At 35.7% G+C, this 13986-nt stretch overlaps 5 protein-coding genes across 8 annotated transcripts; 3 read left to right on the top strand and 2 right to left on the bottom strand.

The window, feature by feature from the left end:
* The first annotated feature begins 67 nt into the window (after positions 1-67).
* AT2G29790 (maternally expressed family protein) lies at positions 68-1981 on the top strand. 3 transcript variants are annotated; one of them, NM_001336224.1, is made up of 6 exons: positions 68-226; positions 352-387; positions 637-672; positions 933-971; positions 1228-1263; positions 1575-1981. In NM_001336224.1, the coding sequence occupies exons 1-6, from the start codon at positions 163-165 to the stop codon at positions 1742-1744; spliced, it is 381 nt and encodes a 126-aa protein (NP_001318314.1). In that variant the 5' UTR covers positions 68-162; the 3' UTR covers positions 1745-1981. The 3 variants fall into 3 exon arrangements, with proteins under 3 accessions (NP_001318314.1, NP_001324549.1, NP_001324548.1); NM_001336225.1 differs by having other exon boundaries at positions 132-226; positions 1575-1711; NM_001336226.1 differs by lacking the exon at positions 1575-1981 and having other exon boundaries at positions 106-226; positions 1228-1478.
* A 1285-nt stretch (positions 1982-3266) lies between these two features.
* Positions 3267-4809, top strand: AT2G29780 (Galactose oxidase/kelch repeat superfamily protein; the record flags this gene model as incomplete). Of its 2 annotated transcripts, NM_001124942.1 has the most annotated exons (3): positions 3267-4221; positions 4330-4486; positions 4563-4809. In NM_001124942.1, the coding sequence occupies 2 exons, from the start codon at positions 3267-3269 to the stop codon at positions 4461-4463; spliced, it is 1089 nt and encodes a 362-aa protein (NP_001118414.1). In that variant the 3' UTR covers positions 4464-4486; positions 4563-4809. The 2 variants fall into 2 exon arrangements, with proteins under 2 accessions (NP_001118414.1, NP_180539.1); NM_128532.2 differs by having other exon boundaries at positions 3267-4486.
* A 910-nt stretch (positions 4810-5719) lies between these two features.
* On the top strand, positions 5720-7184 carry AT2G29770 (Galactose oxidase/kelch repeat superfamily protein). The gene is made up of 2 exons (NM_128531.2): positions 5720-6906; positions 7009-7184. Exon 1 carries the CDS (start codon positions 5722-5724, stop codon positions 6883-6885), a length of 1164 nt encoding a protein of 387 aa, NP_180538.1. The 5' UTR covers positions 5720-5721; the 3' UTR covers positions 6886-6906; positions 7009-7184.
* Positions 6743-9716, bottom strand: OTP81 (Tetratricopeptide repeat (TPR)-like superfamily protein). Its single transcript, NM_128530.3, has 2 exons — positions 7476-9716; positions 6743-7239 (listed from the first exon to the last, which is right to left on the bottom strand). The coding sequence occupies exon 1, from the start codon at positions 9709-9711 to the stop codon at positions 7495-7497; it is 2217 nt and encodes a 738-aa protein (NP_180537.1). The 5' UTR covers positions 9712-9716; the 3' UTR covers positions 6743-7239; positions 7476-7494.
* Positions 9717-10869: 1153 nt separating this feature from the next.
* UGT71C1 (UDP-glucosyl transferase 71C1) lies at positions 10870-12874 on the bottom strand. The gene has a single exon (NM_128529.3). It carries the CDS (start codon positions 12691-12693, stop codon positions 11248-11250), a length of 1446 nt encoding a protein of 481 aa, NP_180536.1. The 5' UTR covers positions 12694-12874; the 3' UTR covers positions 10870-11247.
* Positions 12875-13986: the final 1112 nt, after the last annotated feature.

Genomic DNA, 13986 nt, shown 5'->3' with positions numbered 1-13986 from the left:
TCACCATAAGAGACATGCACTAATAATTACAAACAACTTATCTATAAAAACAAACTGTATGCAAGGAGTTCAGGTTTTCAACCATCAAATAACCCAAAAAAAAAAAAAAAACAGAAAACCAAAAACCAAAAAAAAAAAAAAAAGTTTCTGATTTTTAGAAGAATGTCACCATCACATTTTGCTATCCTTTTCATCATCGTAATTTCTCTGGTTCCTCTACATGGATGTACGTCTATGAGTTTATGCATATATATACATAATCGCTTTGTCATTGTTTACAATCAGTCATCACCATATTGTTATATATAATTCTCCAGATCAATTATTAACTTCTATTTTTTTTCCTTATAGCTGGAAACACACAACATCATAACGCGAACAAGCCAGGTGTGGATTTTAACTCTATCTAATAACAAACAAATAAACGAAAAAACAAAAAACCGAATATCACAAACAATGTCATCGTCAAATTTTGGTATCATTTGCATCATACTGATTTTCTCATTCCTCTACAAGAATGTATTTATATGAAATATAATCGTTTTCATCTTTTACAATTATAGTCATAACCATTAAGAAATCATATTGTTATTAATAAAAATTCATTTTCTTTTAACTATTTTTTTTTTCTTATAGCTCCAAACGCACAAGCTGTTGACGCAAGCAAATCAGGTTCGGATTTCAACCATCAAACATAAACAAAAAAAAAACCAAAAAAACAACAATGTCATCATCACATTTTGTTATCCTTTGCTTGATCGTAGTTTCTCTCGTTCCTCATGGATGTATGTTCATAAATTTATGCATATATACAAATAATTGCCTTTTCATTGTTTACAATCAGTCATCACCATTATAATCATATACTTATAAATATTTATTTTTATATTTTTTTGGTAAAAAATAAATATTAACTTATATTTTTTTAATAGCTGGAGACAAGACACACAGTTTTGACGCCAACAAGGCAGGTAATTCGGATTTCAACTACCAAATAACCAAACAAATATTTGTGTTTTAAAAAAGAAAGAATATCACAACAACGTCATCATCAGATTTTGTTATAATTTGCATCATCGTAATTTTCTCGTTCCTCTACAAGAATTTATGAAATTAAAGGCTTTTTCTTCGTTTACATTCATCACCATTGTAAAATATGTTGTTAGAAATAAAATTATTCGCTTTTTTAACTCTTCATTTTCTTAATTCTAATTTTTTTTCTTATAGCTGCAAACGCACAAGCTGTTGACGCGACCAAATCAGGTTCGGAATATTTCAACCATCATATAGCAAACAAAGAATTAACAAAAAGAAAAAAAAATACGAATATAAAAAGAATATCATCATCACATTTTGTTATGATCCTTTAATTTGCATCATCGTAATTTCTCTTGTTCCTCTACAAAAATATATGTTTTTGAAATTATGCGTATATATATAAATAAGGAATCGCTTATTCATCGTTTACAATCATCACCATTGTAATCGTATTGTTATAAATAAAATTCTTCTTTTTAATTTTTTTTTTAATTTTTTTTTTTTTTTTTTTTGAACTTCTAATCTTTTTCTTATAGATGCAAACGGGCAAGGTTTTGACGCGAACAAGTTAGGTTCATCAGTGTGCCATCTTGGCAAATGTCCAAAACACAGAGAAGAAGTGTGTTATTGCTGTTTCAATGATCGTAGCAGGTGTTATCGTAGTTTATATAAGTGTGTGGCTGTCTGCAACCGGCTTGTTCATTAAATTAACGACCTTATACAAACAATACAGCTACAAGTTTACCTAAAGTAAACATATATATACAATATAATTATGCTTATCGTAATTTTGTTTAGTGCCATTGAAAGTTTAAGTAATTTTATTTTTCTATTAAGTTTTCTTAAAAAATATTAATTTATTTTGAATAATATGTTGTGTAATAAGAATTTATAAATTAATTAGTTAATGATGATTTTGTACCAACTAATGATAGATCATACTTGTATAGTTGTATTATAGTAATATTTAAAAGTAAATTTTAATATTTAGGATAACAACTGAACATATATTTTTTAACAGTTGCTTTCGCTAATATCTCGTTGTAATTAAGAAAAGATAAAAGATTGCCTTGGGACTTTGACATGTGTTTTTGGGTCTTCAACCACATTCTACAGGTTAAATCTAAAAACACTAAAATTTTAAATTATATAATTTTAATACCAAAAATTGTGAATAAAAAATAAAATATTATCATGTATTATATTATAGATCAAATTCTAAAAAAAAAAACGTATTAATATCGTAAACTTAAAAACTGTACATGATCTTGTCAAAAATTATTAATCAAAGAATTATATATAACAAATTTTTCATTTTACAAAAATCAAAAATAAATAAAATATTTAATTAGCAACATATAATTCCAAAACGTCTAGTACTAACCGTACTACAAAAGTCTATAATAAACACTTTACATACACCGTATTTATGATTGGCAACTAAATTTTTGACATATGGGAATATGGGATACATATATCACGTTAAATAATTACAATGAATTTGCTTTTATTAATCAGCAAAAAACATTTTTTTCTAAAAATCAAACTCTATAACTAAGGCAAACCTTTAGTCAATTCACTAGACCATACAATTTACTGTTACAGTTTTGTTCATAAACTACAATCGGGAAAATGCTATCTCAATATAGTTTTTTTTTTTTCAGTACCTACGGCGAAAAAAGCTATTGAATTCAACATTTGTGTACGCCCTTTGAAAGACAAATTAGGTTTTCAAAGTAAAGAGAACAAAGCTGAGACTTGTGTGTCACGTTGAGAGACATTTGACTCAATTTTTGTAAATTCTTCGTCCATTGGTTAACTTTTATTTAAGGTCAGAAACCAGTGTTATTCTAAGAAAGAAAAAAAAAAGAAAAGTTTGGTGATATAGTTTACGAAGAAAAAGAAATAAAAAACACATGCAGTTCTTAGACTGAATTTCTATTAATACCCATTATTTTTTGGAGAAATTAAACTAGATAATATATAATGTTTCCGTTAGTATTAGTGCCTTTTTATAATAAAAGTGTAAGTGAAAGAAAAAATAAATAAATGATAATATATGCAAGATTTGAGAAGAAGAAAACATATTTAATACATTTAAACGAAGCAGCAGAGTATTTATTTACTCATTATGGTTTCATTATAAATACACAACGTAACAGCTCTTCTCAAAACTCTGATTAGTCTCTCACTTTCCGTTAATTCGTTGCTGCTGACGTCACACGGCGATGGCTATAATCTCTGAAACTTCCGACGACGGCTCTCACGGTGGCGTACCAAACAAGAAACCCGAAGAACTCCACAAGAACCCTAAAGAAGACGATCATCAAGAAGAAGAAGTAGAGAATCATCCTCCGATTCCTCGACAAATCCCACAAGCACTCATCAGAAGAACCGTCGCACTCATCAAGAGATGTCATTACCCGTCGCTATCTCTCCTCTCTAAAGCCTTTCGTATCGTAATCTCTTCGCCGGAACTCCACCAAACACGCTCGAGCCTAAACCTAACCGAACCGGTTCTTTACGCTTTGATCGGATTCCCTCCTCATAGTTTCCCGAACTGGTTCATTCTCAACCACAACATTACAAGAAACATCCCATTACGATTGAGCGCTATCGGTTCACTTCCTCCTATGAATCCTGGCTCTGCTGTGGTCACAATCGGCTACAAGATGTATGTGATCGGTGGACTGATAGGGCCAAATAACCCTGTAAAGACTGTGTTTGTCATCGACTGTAGAGTCCATACGTGTAACTATCTCCCAACTATGCATAGGGCTCGTTACCGTGCAGTCGCAGAAGTAATCAACGGAAAGATTTATGTCATCGGAGGTTGCGAGAAGCGGTACGACGATTGGATCGAAGTGTTCGATGTAGTGACTGGAATTTGGAGTACTGTCCCTGATCGATCCCATTTCATGTCTAGTTTGCCAGGAGGAGGGTTTGTGACATCTGTGGTGATGCAAAACAAGATTTACATTTTGGATGCTACGTGTGGTTTGGTTTATGATCCCATTGATGGTACATGGGAGTCAGGGGAGCTTGGAACTACGTTGAAGTCTTACTGGTACAAGCCGTGTTGTGTGATTGAGGATTTGTTGTATAGTTTTGATCCATACTGTCTTCAAGGTTCTCCGATAAATGTGTATGATCCAAATGTCATGGTTTGGACTCCTATGATGGGTACGGGTATACGTGCTTTTCCTGATCTCGATTACTTTGAGTGTAAAATGGCGAATTTTGGTGGGAAGTTGATGGTTTTTGGTGCTACTTATAACAACCCGGTTACAGATACTTGGTGCATAGAGATGGCGTTGATAAAAGGTGAAACAGGTCCGATTTTGGGGATGATCGATTCAATGGTGCCTGTGCTTAGATCCGTGTACTCGCCTTACATTGATCTTTGTCGCTCTGTTACATTTTGATGATCTGTGGGATGGTGTTTCAGGTATATTACTTTTTGATGCTCTGTTGAGACAGTTTCTTTAGACTCGAGTCTTAATGAGGCTTACTTTAACTTGCAGGTCAAGGATCTTTTATTACATCTACTGTTTTGAGCAGCTTATTGATTTCAGAGCAAATATGAAGAAGAAAAAGTGTGTTCAGAAGCTGTTATATCTGACACCTTTATAGAGTAACTCGTCTTTCTTAACCTTTGTGCAAAAATGTGAATACTCTTAACAGAACTGGCCTTGTGTTTGTGTAGAGTTGGCCACTCTTTTGTACTAATATTCTTACGAGACTTGTTGAAATGCATCTTTGGTTTAGCTATCTTCTGGTTCTTTCTGTTGTGAGATGTATAATTCTTCAACAAGTAATCACAAACCGATTTTAACGAAACCTAATCTGCTTCTACTATATGAGCAATATCAATAGTACTTGGTTTGGATTGGAGATGAACCAAAACAAAGTGACTTAGTTAACCGGTAGTTTAGTATGAAATCTTGGTTCAGAGATGTGTGAAGATTTACTTATTGATAGTAATTAAAAAAACTTGTGCACTTAACGGTAGAGAGGAGGTCCAAATCACTAAACCGATTGATCTTCATATGATTATAATACACAAAAGGTGGAACACATACAAAATTGACTGACTTTATTCTAGTAAAGAATTGCCACACTAATGCTTTTTCTCCAAAGGAGAAGTTCTCGATCACAAAGGAAACACCTGCATCACAGAGTATGGTCTGGTCAGGCACCACAATGTAACAAGTAAATCTGAATAAGATAGCTTCTTAATTGTAACAAGTAAAACTTATATAATATTGTGGGCCTTAGAGCATGTCCAATGGTGGTTTCTAACCATAATTTCTAATCTATTAAAGTAATAATAAAATAAGAAATAATATTATTTAATTTAAAAAGTTTCTTAAAATAGTTAGAAGAGTCTTCAAAATCTCTTGAATTAGAAATTTTCTCACATTTCTTTAGAAACTATCTTAATTAAATAATATTATTTATTATTTTATTATTATTATTATAGGTTAGAAACTTTGCTTAGGGATTTGCTCTAAGGCCCCATTTTACACTCGCTTATACAACGTATTAGGCCCCATTTTACAATCGTCTATACGACGTCGTTAGTGTCTTCGTTATTATAATAAATACGAGCATTTTTTCAAATATCAAATTCAGGCTCACTTTCAGTTACAGTTAATTCGTTGCTGCTGACGTCACACGGCGATGGTTTTCATCTCTGAAACTTCCGACGACGGCTCCAATGGCGGCGATCCAACCAAGAATCCGCAAGAAGAAGAAGAAGAGAATCTTCCTCCGATTCCTCAAGGAATCCCAGACGAACTCATCGAAAGTACCGTCTTACTAATCCGGAGATGTCATTACCCGACGCTATCTCTCCTCTCCAAAACCTTTCGTCGCGTTATCTCTTCTTCGGAACTCTACAAAAGCCGCTTCATCCTCAACCTCACCGACTCAGTTCTTTACGCCTTGATCGGATTCTCTCCTTATAATACCACAAACTTGTACATTCTCAATTGTAACATTCCAAGAAACATCTCTTTACACTTGAGAGAAATCAAATCACTTCCTCCTCTGAATCATGGATCTGCGGTGGTCACAATCGGATACCATATGTATGTAATCGGTGGACACAACCGCCTACATCAACCCACATCGAATGTGTCTATCATCGATTTGAGATTTCATACGTCTTGCTCGCTCCCGAGAATGCAGAGAACTCGCGTCTACGCAGCTGCAGGAGTAATTGACGGAAGGATTTATGTGATCGGAGGTTGCGTGAAGCGAAATGATCATTGGATCGAAGTGTTCGATATAGAGAATCGGATTTGGAGTAGTGTGCCTCATCATCGATACTGTAACGGTTCTAGTTTGAGAGGAGAAGGGTTTGTGACATCAGTGGTGATGCAAAACAAGATTTACATTTTGGATTCTCTGTTTGGTTTTGCTTACGAACCAAGACACGGTACATTGCAGTCATTAGGATTTGAAACTCAGTTCATGTTTCTTTGGCGCGACCCGTGTTGTGTGATTGAGGGTTTGTTGTATTGTATTGATCCTATGTGTGTTCTTGGACATGCAATAGTTGTTTATGATCCGAATGAGTTGATTTGGAGACGTGTGAAGGGGGCATATATTTTGCCTAAGTTTTGTTATTATCAGTGTAAAATGGCGAATTTTGGTGGGAAGTTGGCAATTTTGGGATGTTCTAATTCCAGCCAGCGTGGTTTGAAAGATGTTTGGTTCGTAGAGATTGAGTTGGAAAATCGTCAAAGTGGTGAGATTTGGGGGAAGGTCGATTCATTGGCGATTGTGCTTAGATCAGTGAAGTCGCCTTCCATTGATCTGTTTCGCTCTGTTACGTTTTGATGATTCGTTTGCAGTTGCAAGGTATGTTAATCTTTGATGTGGATTGACTGTTGATGATGATATTATTATGTTGAGATGGTTTCTTGAGCCTCAAGTCTTAGTTAAGCTTTCATGAATTTGCAGGTGAAGGATCTTTTATTATATCTACTGTTTTAGCAGCTTGTTGATATGAAGCAAAAGTGGTGCTGCAGAAGCTGTTATATCTTACCTTTGTGCAAAAATGTGAATACTCTTACAGAGTTAGCCTTTTCTTGTACTAAATTCTTAGGAGACTTGTTGAAATGCATATTTGGTTTAGCCATCTTCTGGGTTTTTGGTGCTATTGCGCCAACATGGTCTCAAGTTCTTTTTGTTCTGAGATATATAATTCTTCAGTAAGTAATCACAATCAGATTTAACGAAACCTAATCTGCTTCTACCATATGAACAATAACAAACTGGTTTACTCTAATAGGTGGTTATTGATAGTGAATAGAAAAACATGTGCACTTAATGGTAGAGAGAAGGGTCCAAATCACTAAGCTGATTGGTCTTGATATGATTGTAATACACAAAAAAAGGTGGAACAAATACAAAATTGACTGAGTTACCTTTAGTAAATCTGAAATATCACCAGAAATCGTTACAGGAACACTGCCCATTTCTGAAATGATGAAACCTATACCGGTCCCTCACTATAATCTCTCTATCATAAAGCTGAGATATTAGTTTAGCCACTGAATGACAATCTCCACACACCCTTAGATTCTTAATAACTCGGATCACCTTTGGAGCCTCTGTTGATATCAGTCCATAACAAATAGCCAGCTTCTCGCTGTGGAGATTTAGAGATTGTTCCTTCATTTCTTCTTCCTCGATGATCTGCAGAACCTGAGATATCTCTGGCTCATAACCATTTGATTTCAGTTTCTCCATAACCTCGTGTAACTTCCCGTAAACCTTCTCAGACATAGGATGAGCGTTATCTCCAGAGAGAAACTCATGAATCATGCCATCGATTTCAATTGAGCTGCATCCTGGTTCTTTCTTAAGTCCAGTGACTCTCATATGCTTTCTCAGCTCAGAAACGTTTTCCCACTTACCCAATTTAGCATATATGTTTGATAGGAGCACATGCGCGCCATCATTCCTAGGTTCCAGTTCAAGCAAACGGGTACAAGCCATTTCAGCAAGATTCAGATTGGCATGGATCTTACAAGCTCCTAGAAGCGCTCCCCAGACAGAAGTGCTTGGAGGAATCGGCATCGCCTCTATGAACTTCACTGCTTTTTCCAAATAACCCGAGCGGCCGAGAACATCAACTATGCAAGCATAATGCTTTTCCTCAGGGACAATACCATAATTCGATTCCATCTGGTGGAATAAAGACTCAGCTTCATCCACCAAACCGGTATGGCTACAAGCACAGAAGACATTGGTGAAGGTCACACCATTAGGCTTTACATTAGCCTCTTGCATTTTATAAAACATATCAACAGCTTCATTTCCACATCCGTGCATTGCCAAGCCACCAATCATTGCACTCCACACAAACACATCTCTCTTCTCTACAGAATTAAACACTTCACGGGACTTTTCAAGATCTCCGCATTTCGAATACATATGAATCAGTGCGCTTGTAACATGAAAATTCATCCTAATACCGTGCTTTTTGATGTAGCTATGGATCCATCTACCTAATTCCAGTGCCCCTACCTGAGCACAAGCTGATAAAGTACTTACCAGTGTGATCTGGTTCAGCTTCATGTTCTTCTGAAGTTGCAGCTCATGGAACACTATTAATGCCTCATTAGGTTTACCATTCTGCTCATAAGCAGATATAAGAGCATTCCAAGCAACAATATCTTTCTGAGGCATAGAATTAAGAACCTCTCTAGCTGCTTCGTAGTCTTCTGAAATTGCATACCCATCAAGCATTGTTGTCCATGTAACGTTATCTTTCTCCTCCATTGCATCAAACAGTCTTTTAGCATCTTCTATGCTTCCACACTTTGTGTACATATCAAGCATCGCATTAGCCAATGTCAAGTTCACGTTAACCCTGTTTTCTTCGATATAAGAACAAACCTGCCTCCCAAACTCTAAATTCCGTATCTTTGCACAAGCAGACAAGACACCAACCATTGTCACATGACTTGCCTTAACGTCCTCTGACTCCATCTTCTTAAAAAGCTCCAAAGCTTTATCTGGAGAACCCTTTTGCACAAACCCATTAATCATCGAATTCCATGAAACAACATCCTTTTCTTTGATCGTAGTAAACACTTTACAAGCTGAATCTAAATCCCCACAAGAGAAATAACAATGTATCAAAGAATTAGCAACGAAAACATCACTTCCAACTGCTGACTTAACAGCCATCCCATGAAGAGATTGACCCAAAGACAAAGATGAAACTTCTGCAGCTGCCTTAATGAGGAAAGGGAAAGTGTACTTATTTGGATAACACTGACTCTCCGAAACCATATCCAAGAAAGCCCAGATGCTAAGAACAGGGTCTGGTCCAGAAGCGTAAGCACGGATAAGAGTATTCCAAGCGAAAGAATTTGGTTTAGGAATTTCATCAAACACCTTGCGTGCATACTCGAGACTAGCGAAGGAAGAGAGCGCAGCCATTGCGAATAGCTTGCTAGCTGAGTAAGGATCGGAAAACGTACCGGTACGGATCATGTGACCATGGGTTTGCTTTAGTTGTCGGAGAGACACACATCGTTCGATGAGAGAAATGTGGCGGGAGCGTTCGTTATTGGTAGTTGGTTGATTCGGATTGGAGAAGTTTGGATGACGTGGCAGAGAGAGAGGTTGTGCTGTGGAGAAGATAGCCATATGAGTTTTTTTGCGACTCTGTCTTCCTACTTTTTTTTCCTACAAAACTATATAGTAATATTCTTATGAATAAATTATTATATGACAAAATCTCACTAAAATAGTTGCACAATAAAAAAAAATTCTCATTAAAGTTCATCTAAATTTCAAAATAAATGGAATTCACTAACTCATAATTTTGCTATGATTTAGAGGCAAACTTTGTTTAATTTGTAGCGTTAATTCAACGGTAGACACACTTTTATACATATCCTTTTGCTTTCAATCAAATCTTTTAAAAGTAGGAAAACATATATAATTGCATCACATCTCTTCATAATTAGAATCAACGAGTTGGTGTTGTGTCGCAATCATATTATGTATCAATTATTCGATTTTTGTTGTGTTTTCATTATATTGCAATTGGTCAACTTGGGGGATCCATCAACCTTGGTAACCACAAAGACTAATATATTTCGATCGTATATTTATAGGTGTTTAGAATCTTTATTATCGTGTTTTACTTATCATATCTCTCAAACCTAATTAAATTTTAGTATGTGACACTTTTAATTGCTGGATACTTTTCTGTTTTTATTTTTGATCCTTAAAATAGGTGAAGATATACAAGATGGAAGCAACTATGGGAATTGGGATCATGGTTTCCTACAAAACATGGAATTTGGAGAGTTTTATGAAGACTCAGTCTTCTATTATTAATGTGGAACTGTAATTAACTACGAGTCCACGACTAAAAAAGAAAAACAGGTAAAGCAATCCTAGCCGAACCATGGTCGCCACACACCCAATTACATGGAACGACAATGTTTCTATCAAGTCACCTATGAAATATCCACCGCGACAAACGAATATCCACCATCCGTCATATTGAAATGTGTGAAGAGTCATATGGTTTGACAATTCCTAGAGGCAGGAATCAAGAAGTTTTGAACCAAAGTTCTAGATTTAAATATGTTCATCCCCAAAGTTCTAGAGTTTTATTCATCCCCAATTTGTTAACTATGAACACACTTAGTATATCAACTATACGACCATTAACTAAAATGTTAATGGTTAACAGATTGTGATGGTTGAATAACAGATTGATATGCACATATTAAAATAATTGACATTTTGTAAAACCATAATGAAAACGCAATTTTCGGTTTCCTTCTAAACGTATGTTTTCATTTTCTATCAATCAACTTGAGCCACAAAGACTAATATATTTCGATTGTACATTATCGTATTTTTTAATCACATCTCTCGAACCTTAATAGATTTTTGTTTGATACACTTTTAAAAGCAGACTATTTCTTTTTTATCCTTAAATTACATTAGAAATACAACAACATGGAAGCAAATATGGAATCATGGATTCCTACAAAGTTACAAACACATGGAATTGCGAAAGTTCAAACTTCTGAGAAGAAGACTTAGTCTTCTTTTATTAAAATAAAATGGTAATTACGATTTAAAAAAAAAGAAACAAAGGAAAAAGGAATCTGAACAGAAACATGGTCGCCACATGCCCAATTACATGAAAACGACGCATTTCTACTTACTTATAGAAACGCCGTCGATCAAGTCACCGATGAATCTTTTAACCGCAAGAAACGAAGATCCACCGTCCACAGCTTCTTTTCCCGCCTCAGCAATCTCCTTCACTTTACTCTTCGGCACATCCACACCGTCCATTAAAGATCTAACGGTTCCTGCGATCTCATCAGCTTTCACTATATCTCCATCTTCCGACACGTAATCCAACCGCATCTCCAAGGCTAAACCAAGCTCCTTCACCATCGTGAACGCGTTTAGTTGTTGTTCCGCGTACATCGGCCACGTGGCGATTGGAACGCCGAAACCCAAACTCTCCAATATCGAGTTCCAACCACAATGAGATACGAATCCTCCCACAGCTTTATGGGCTAGGATTTCAACTTGAGGAGCCCAACCACAAACAATGCCTTGATCCATGACCCGGTCCATGAACCCGTGTGGTAGAGCCTCGTAAGGGCTCGCGTACTCCTTCGGGTTGGTTCGAAACGACCAGATGAATTTGCAGTCAACGATCTCTAAGGCTTGAGCTATCTCGTTGATCTGAGTAGCGCTGAGATTCTTCAAGCTCCCGAAACAGAGGAACACGACCGATGACTCGGGTTGGTCATCTAGCCAAGTTATGATCCGATCTCGTTCCGATGAGTCCAAATTCGGACGGTCGTTGGAGCATAATATCGGCCCGATTGGGTAAATGGTTGGGTAGTTATCCGGACAACGATCGAAATATTTAAAACCGTTTGGCTCGAGAGCTGTGTATGAATTAACCAAAATACCCTTAGCTTCAGGAAACCTCTCTGCTAGTTCGACCCAAGGCTCGTAGGTCTCTTTCATGAATAGACCTGACGGCAAAACCTTAGTAGGAACAGAGTTGACATAACCAGGAATGAGATTCAACTCCTCGTTGAAGCTCCGGTTGAATTCCGATTTGATTTCGCGGTGTCTCTCTGGAAGATACTTCATCATACCCAAGAACCCTGCGCTACACGTCAAGAAAATGTAAGAAGGGAGATTAAACTCGTTTCCTACATCGATCATAGGGACGCAGAAGAAGTCAAGAACCAATCCAGCCACACGAACTGAACCCGATTCATCGCGGGAAGACAAGAGAGTGGAGAGAGCTTCTCTGATGATGGGAACCATTTTCTTGACGTATTCAAGAATGTAAGATTCGGCAAATTCCACAAAGAGTTCCATTGGTGGAGGGTCTTGGACTTCGGGCAACGTAACGAGACGGATACGAGGCTCATTTTTGACTAGGGATCGGAGGAAAGCGATTGTGTCAGCTTGAGGAATAAAAGGTAATCCCCAATAGAGGATGGTGATGGTGTGGATCCGAGGATTGTCTTGACTTATGAGACGTTTGGCGAGTTCGATTGTTGCGAGAATGTGTCCGGAGAAAGGGAAAGGTATGATGACGAGCTCTGCATCTTCTTGCTTCCCCATACTAGGGATTTTCTGAGAAACTCAAAAAGTCAATAGGAGAAGACAAAAATAAAAATGAAACAGAGATTGTGCAAGAGTTGTTGAGAAAGTTTTGTTTTGTATGTGTTGATGATTGTTGGATAATTTATACAACTATTAGTAAGAGGCAGCGAATTAGTTAAATTTAAACACAACTTGTATTATTATAGTCGTACATGCAGACAAAAATAAATAAAAATGAAACAGAGATTGTGCAACGCAGTTGTTGATCGAAAGGTTTGTTTTGTATGTATTGATCATTATTGACTACTTTATTCAAATATTAGTAAGAGACAGGGAAAATAGTTAAGTTTAAATACAACATGCATTATTATTACTGTACATGCAGACAACTTAAAAATAAAATAAAATTAGTGTACATCGATATCAATGCATATGTGACTTCGTTAAACAGATCACTACAACATGTGTCATTTGTTCTATTGGCTAAACTACAAGACCTAGCGACTTTTGTAGGCCATTCGAGTGGATTTAAAACACATTGGGTGAAACAACAGAGAAGTGTATAAAAACAACACTTGACTTTGTAAATCGTTTCTATGTTTTTATTATAAGGATGAAGGGGAAACACACAAAAACAAAACAATTTCTTTTCTTCTACAAATTATAAAGCAGAGTTATGCGAACTCAACTACCACAAGGATTGGTTGTTATGAAAATGTTTTATATAAATTGAAATGTTCTTAATGTGTAGAATCATTAGAAGCAAATAAAATTTTGTAGTGTAGTTTAAGGGGGTGTTATTGGTTCCTAATTTACAAAGAATTTTGATGATTTCAATTAAATCCTTGAAAGTAAAGAAATGAAAGATTTTAAATAATTGTTAGAGAGTTTTTTATAATCTTGTTGATTAGTTTTTCATAATCTTGTAAAGTTTCTCAAACAATCTTTTTATTTTGATAATACTTTACATGACTTTCCATGACTTCATTTTGTAAAGAAAAATGTAGAAAGTCATGAACCAATAACACAATAATTTAAATCATTAACAATCAAATATTCTTTTGTTTTAATTGAATAACACAAAACTTTAACATACTTTAAAAAAGTCTTGATTGAGTAACAACAGATTTTACATGACAATTTAAATCACTAAAACTCTTTTGAAATCATAAACGAATAACTTTAGCCATTTTTTTGTTTTTTTTTTACGAAGAGATAAACATAATGATCTCTTTGCATCACATCTCTTCATTAGTCAGTGTCTACGAGTTGATATTGTGTGTTGTGTCGCACTCACTTCATATTTCAATT

The sequence above is a fragment of the Arabidopsis thaliana genome, chromosome 2, assembly GCF_000001735.4.
Source record: "Arabidopsis thaliana chromosome 2, partial sequence".
Lineage (NCBI taxonomy): Eukaryota > Viridiplantae > Streptophyta > Magnoliopsida > Brassicales > Brassicaceae > Arabidopsis > Arabidopsis thaliana.
The sequence above is the reverse complement of the archived record's forward strand: the minus strand, read 5'-3'. Positions and strand labels throughout refer to the sequence as shown.

Coding starts and splice junctions, on each gene's coding strand:
- AT2G29790 (NM_001336224.1), top strand. CDS start 163: ATGTCACCATCACATTTTGCTATCCTTTTCATCATCGTAATTTCTCTG. Junction 388..636: donor TCATAACGCGAACAAGCCAG/GTGTGGATTTTA, acceptor TTTTTCTTATAG/CTCCAAACGCACAAGCTGTT. Junction 1,264..1,574: donor TGTTGACGCGACCAAATCAG/GTTCGGAATATT, acceptor TTTTTCTTATAG/ATGCAAACGGGCAAGGTTTT.
- AT2G29770 (NM_128531.2), top strand. CDS start 5,722: ATGGTTTTCATCTCTGAAACTTCCGACGACGGCTCCAATGGCGGCGAT.
- OTP81 (NM_128530.3), bottom strand. CDS start 9,711: ATGGCTATCTTCTCCACAGCACAACCTCTCTCTCTGCCACGTCATCCA.
- UGT71C1 (NM_128529.3), bottom strand. CDS start 12,693: ATGGGGAAGCAAGAAGATGCAGAGCTCGTCATCATACCTTTCCCTTTC.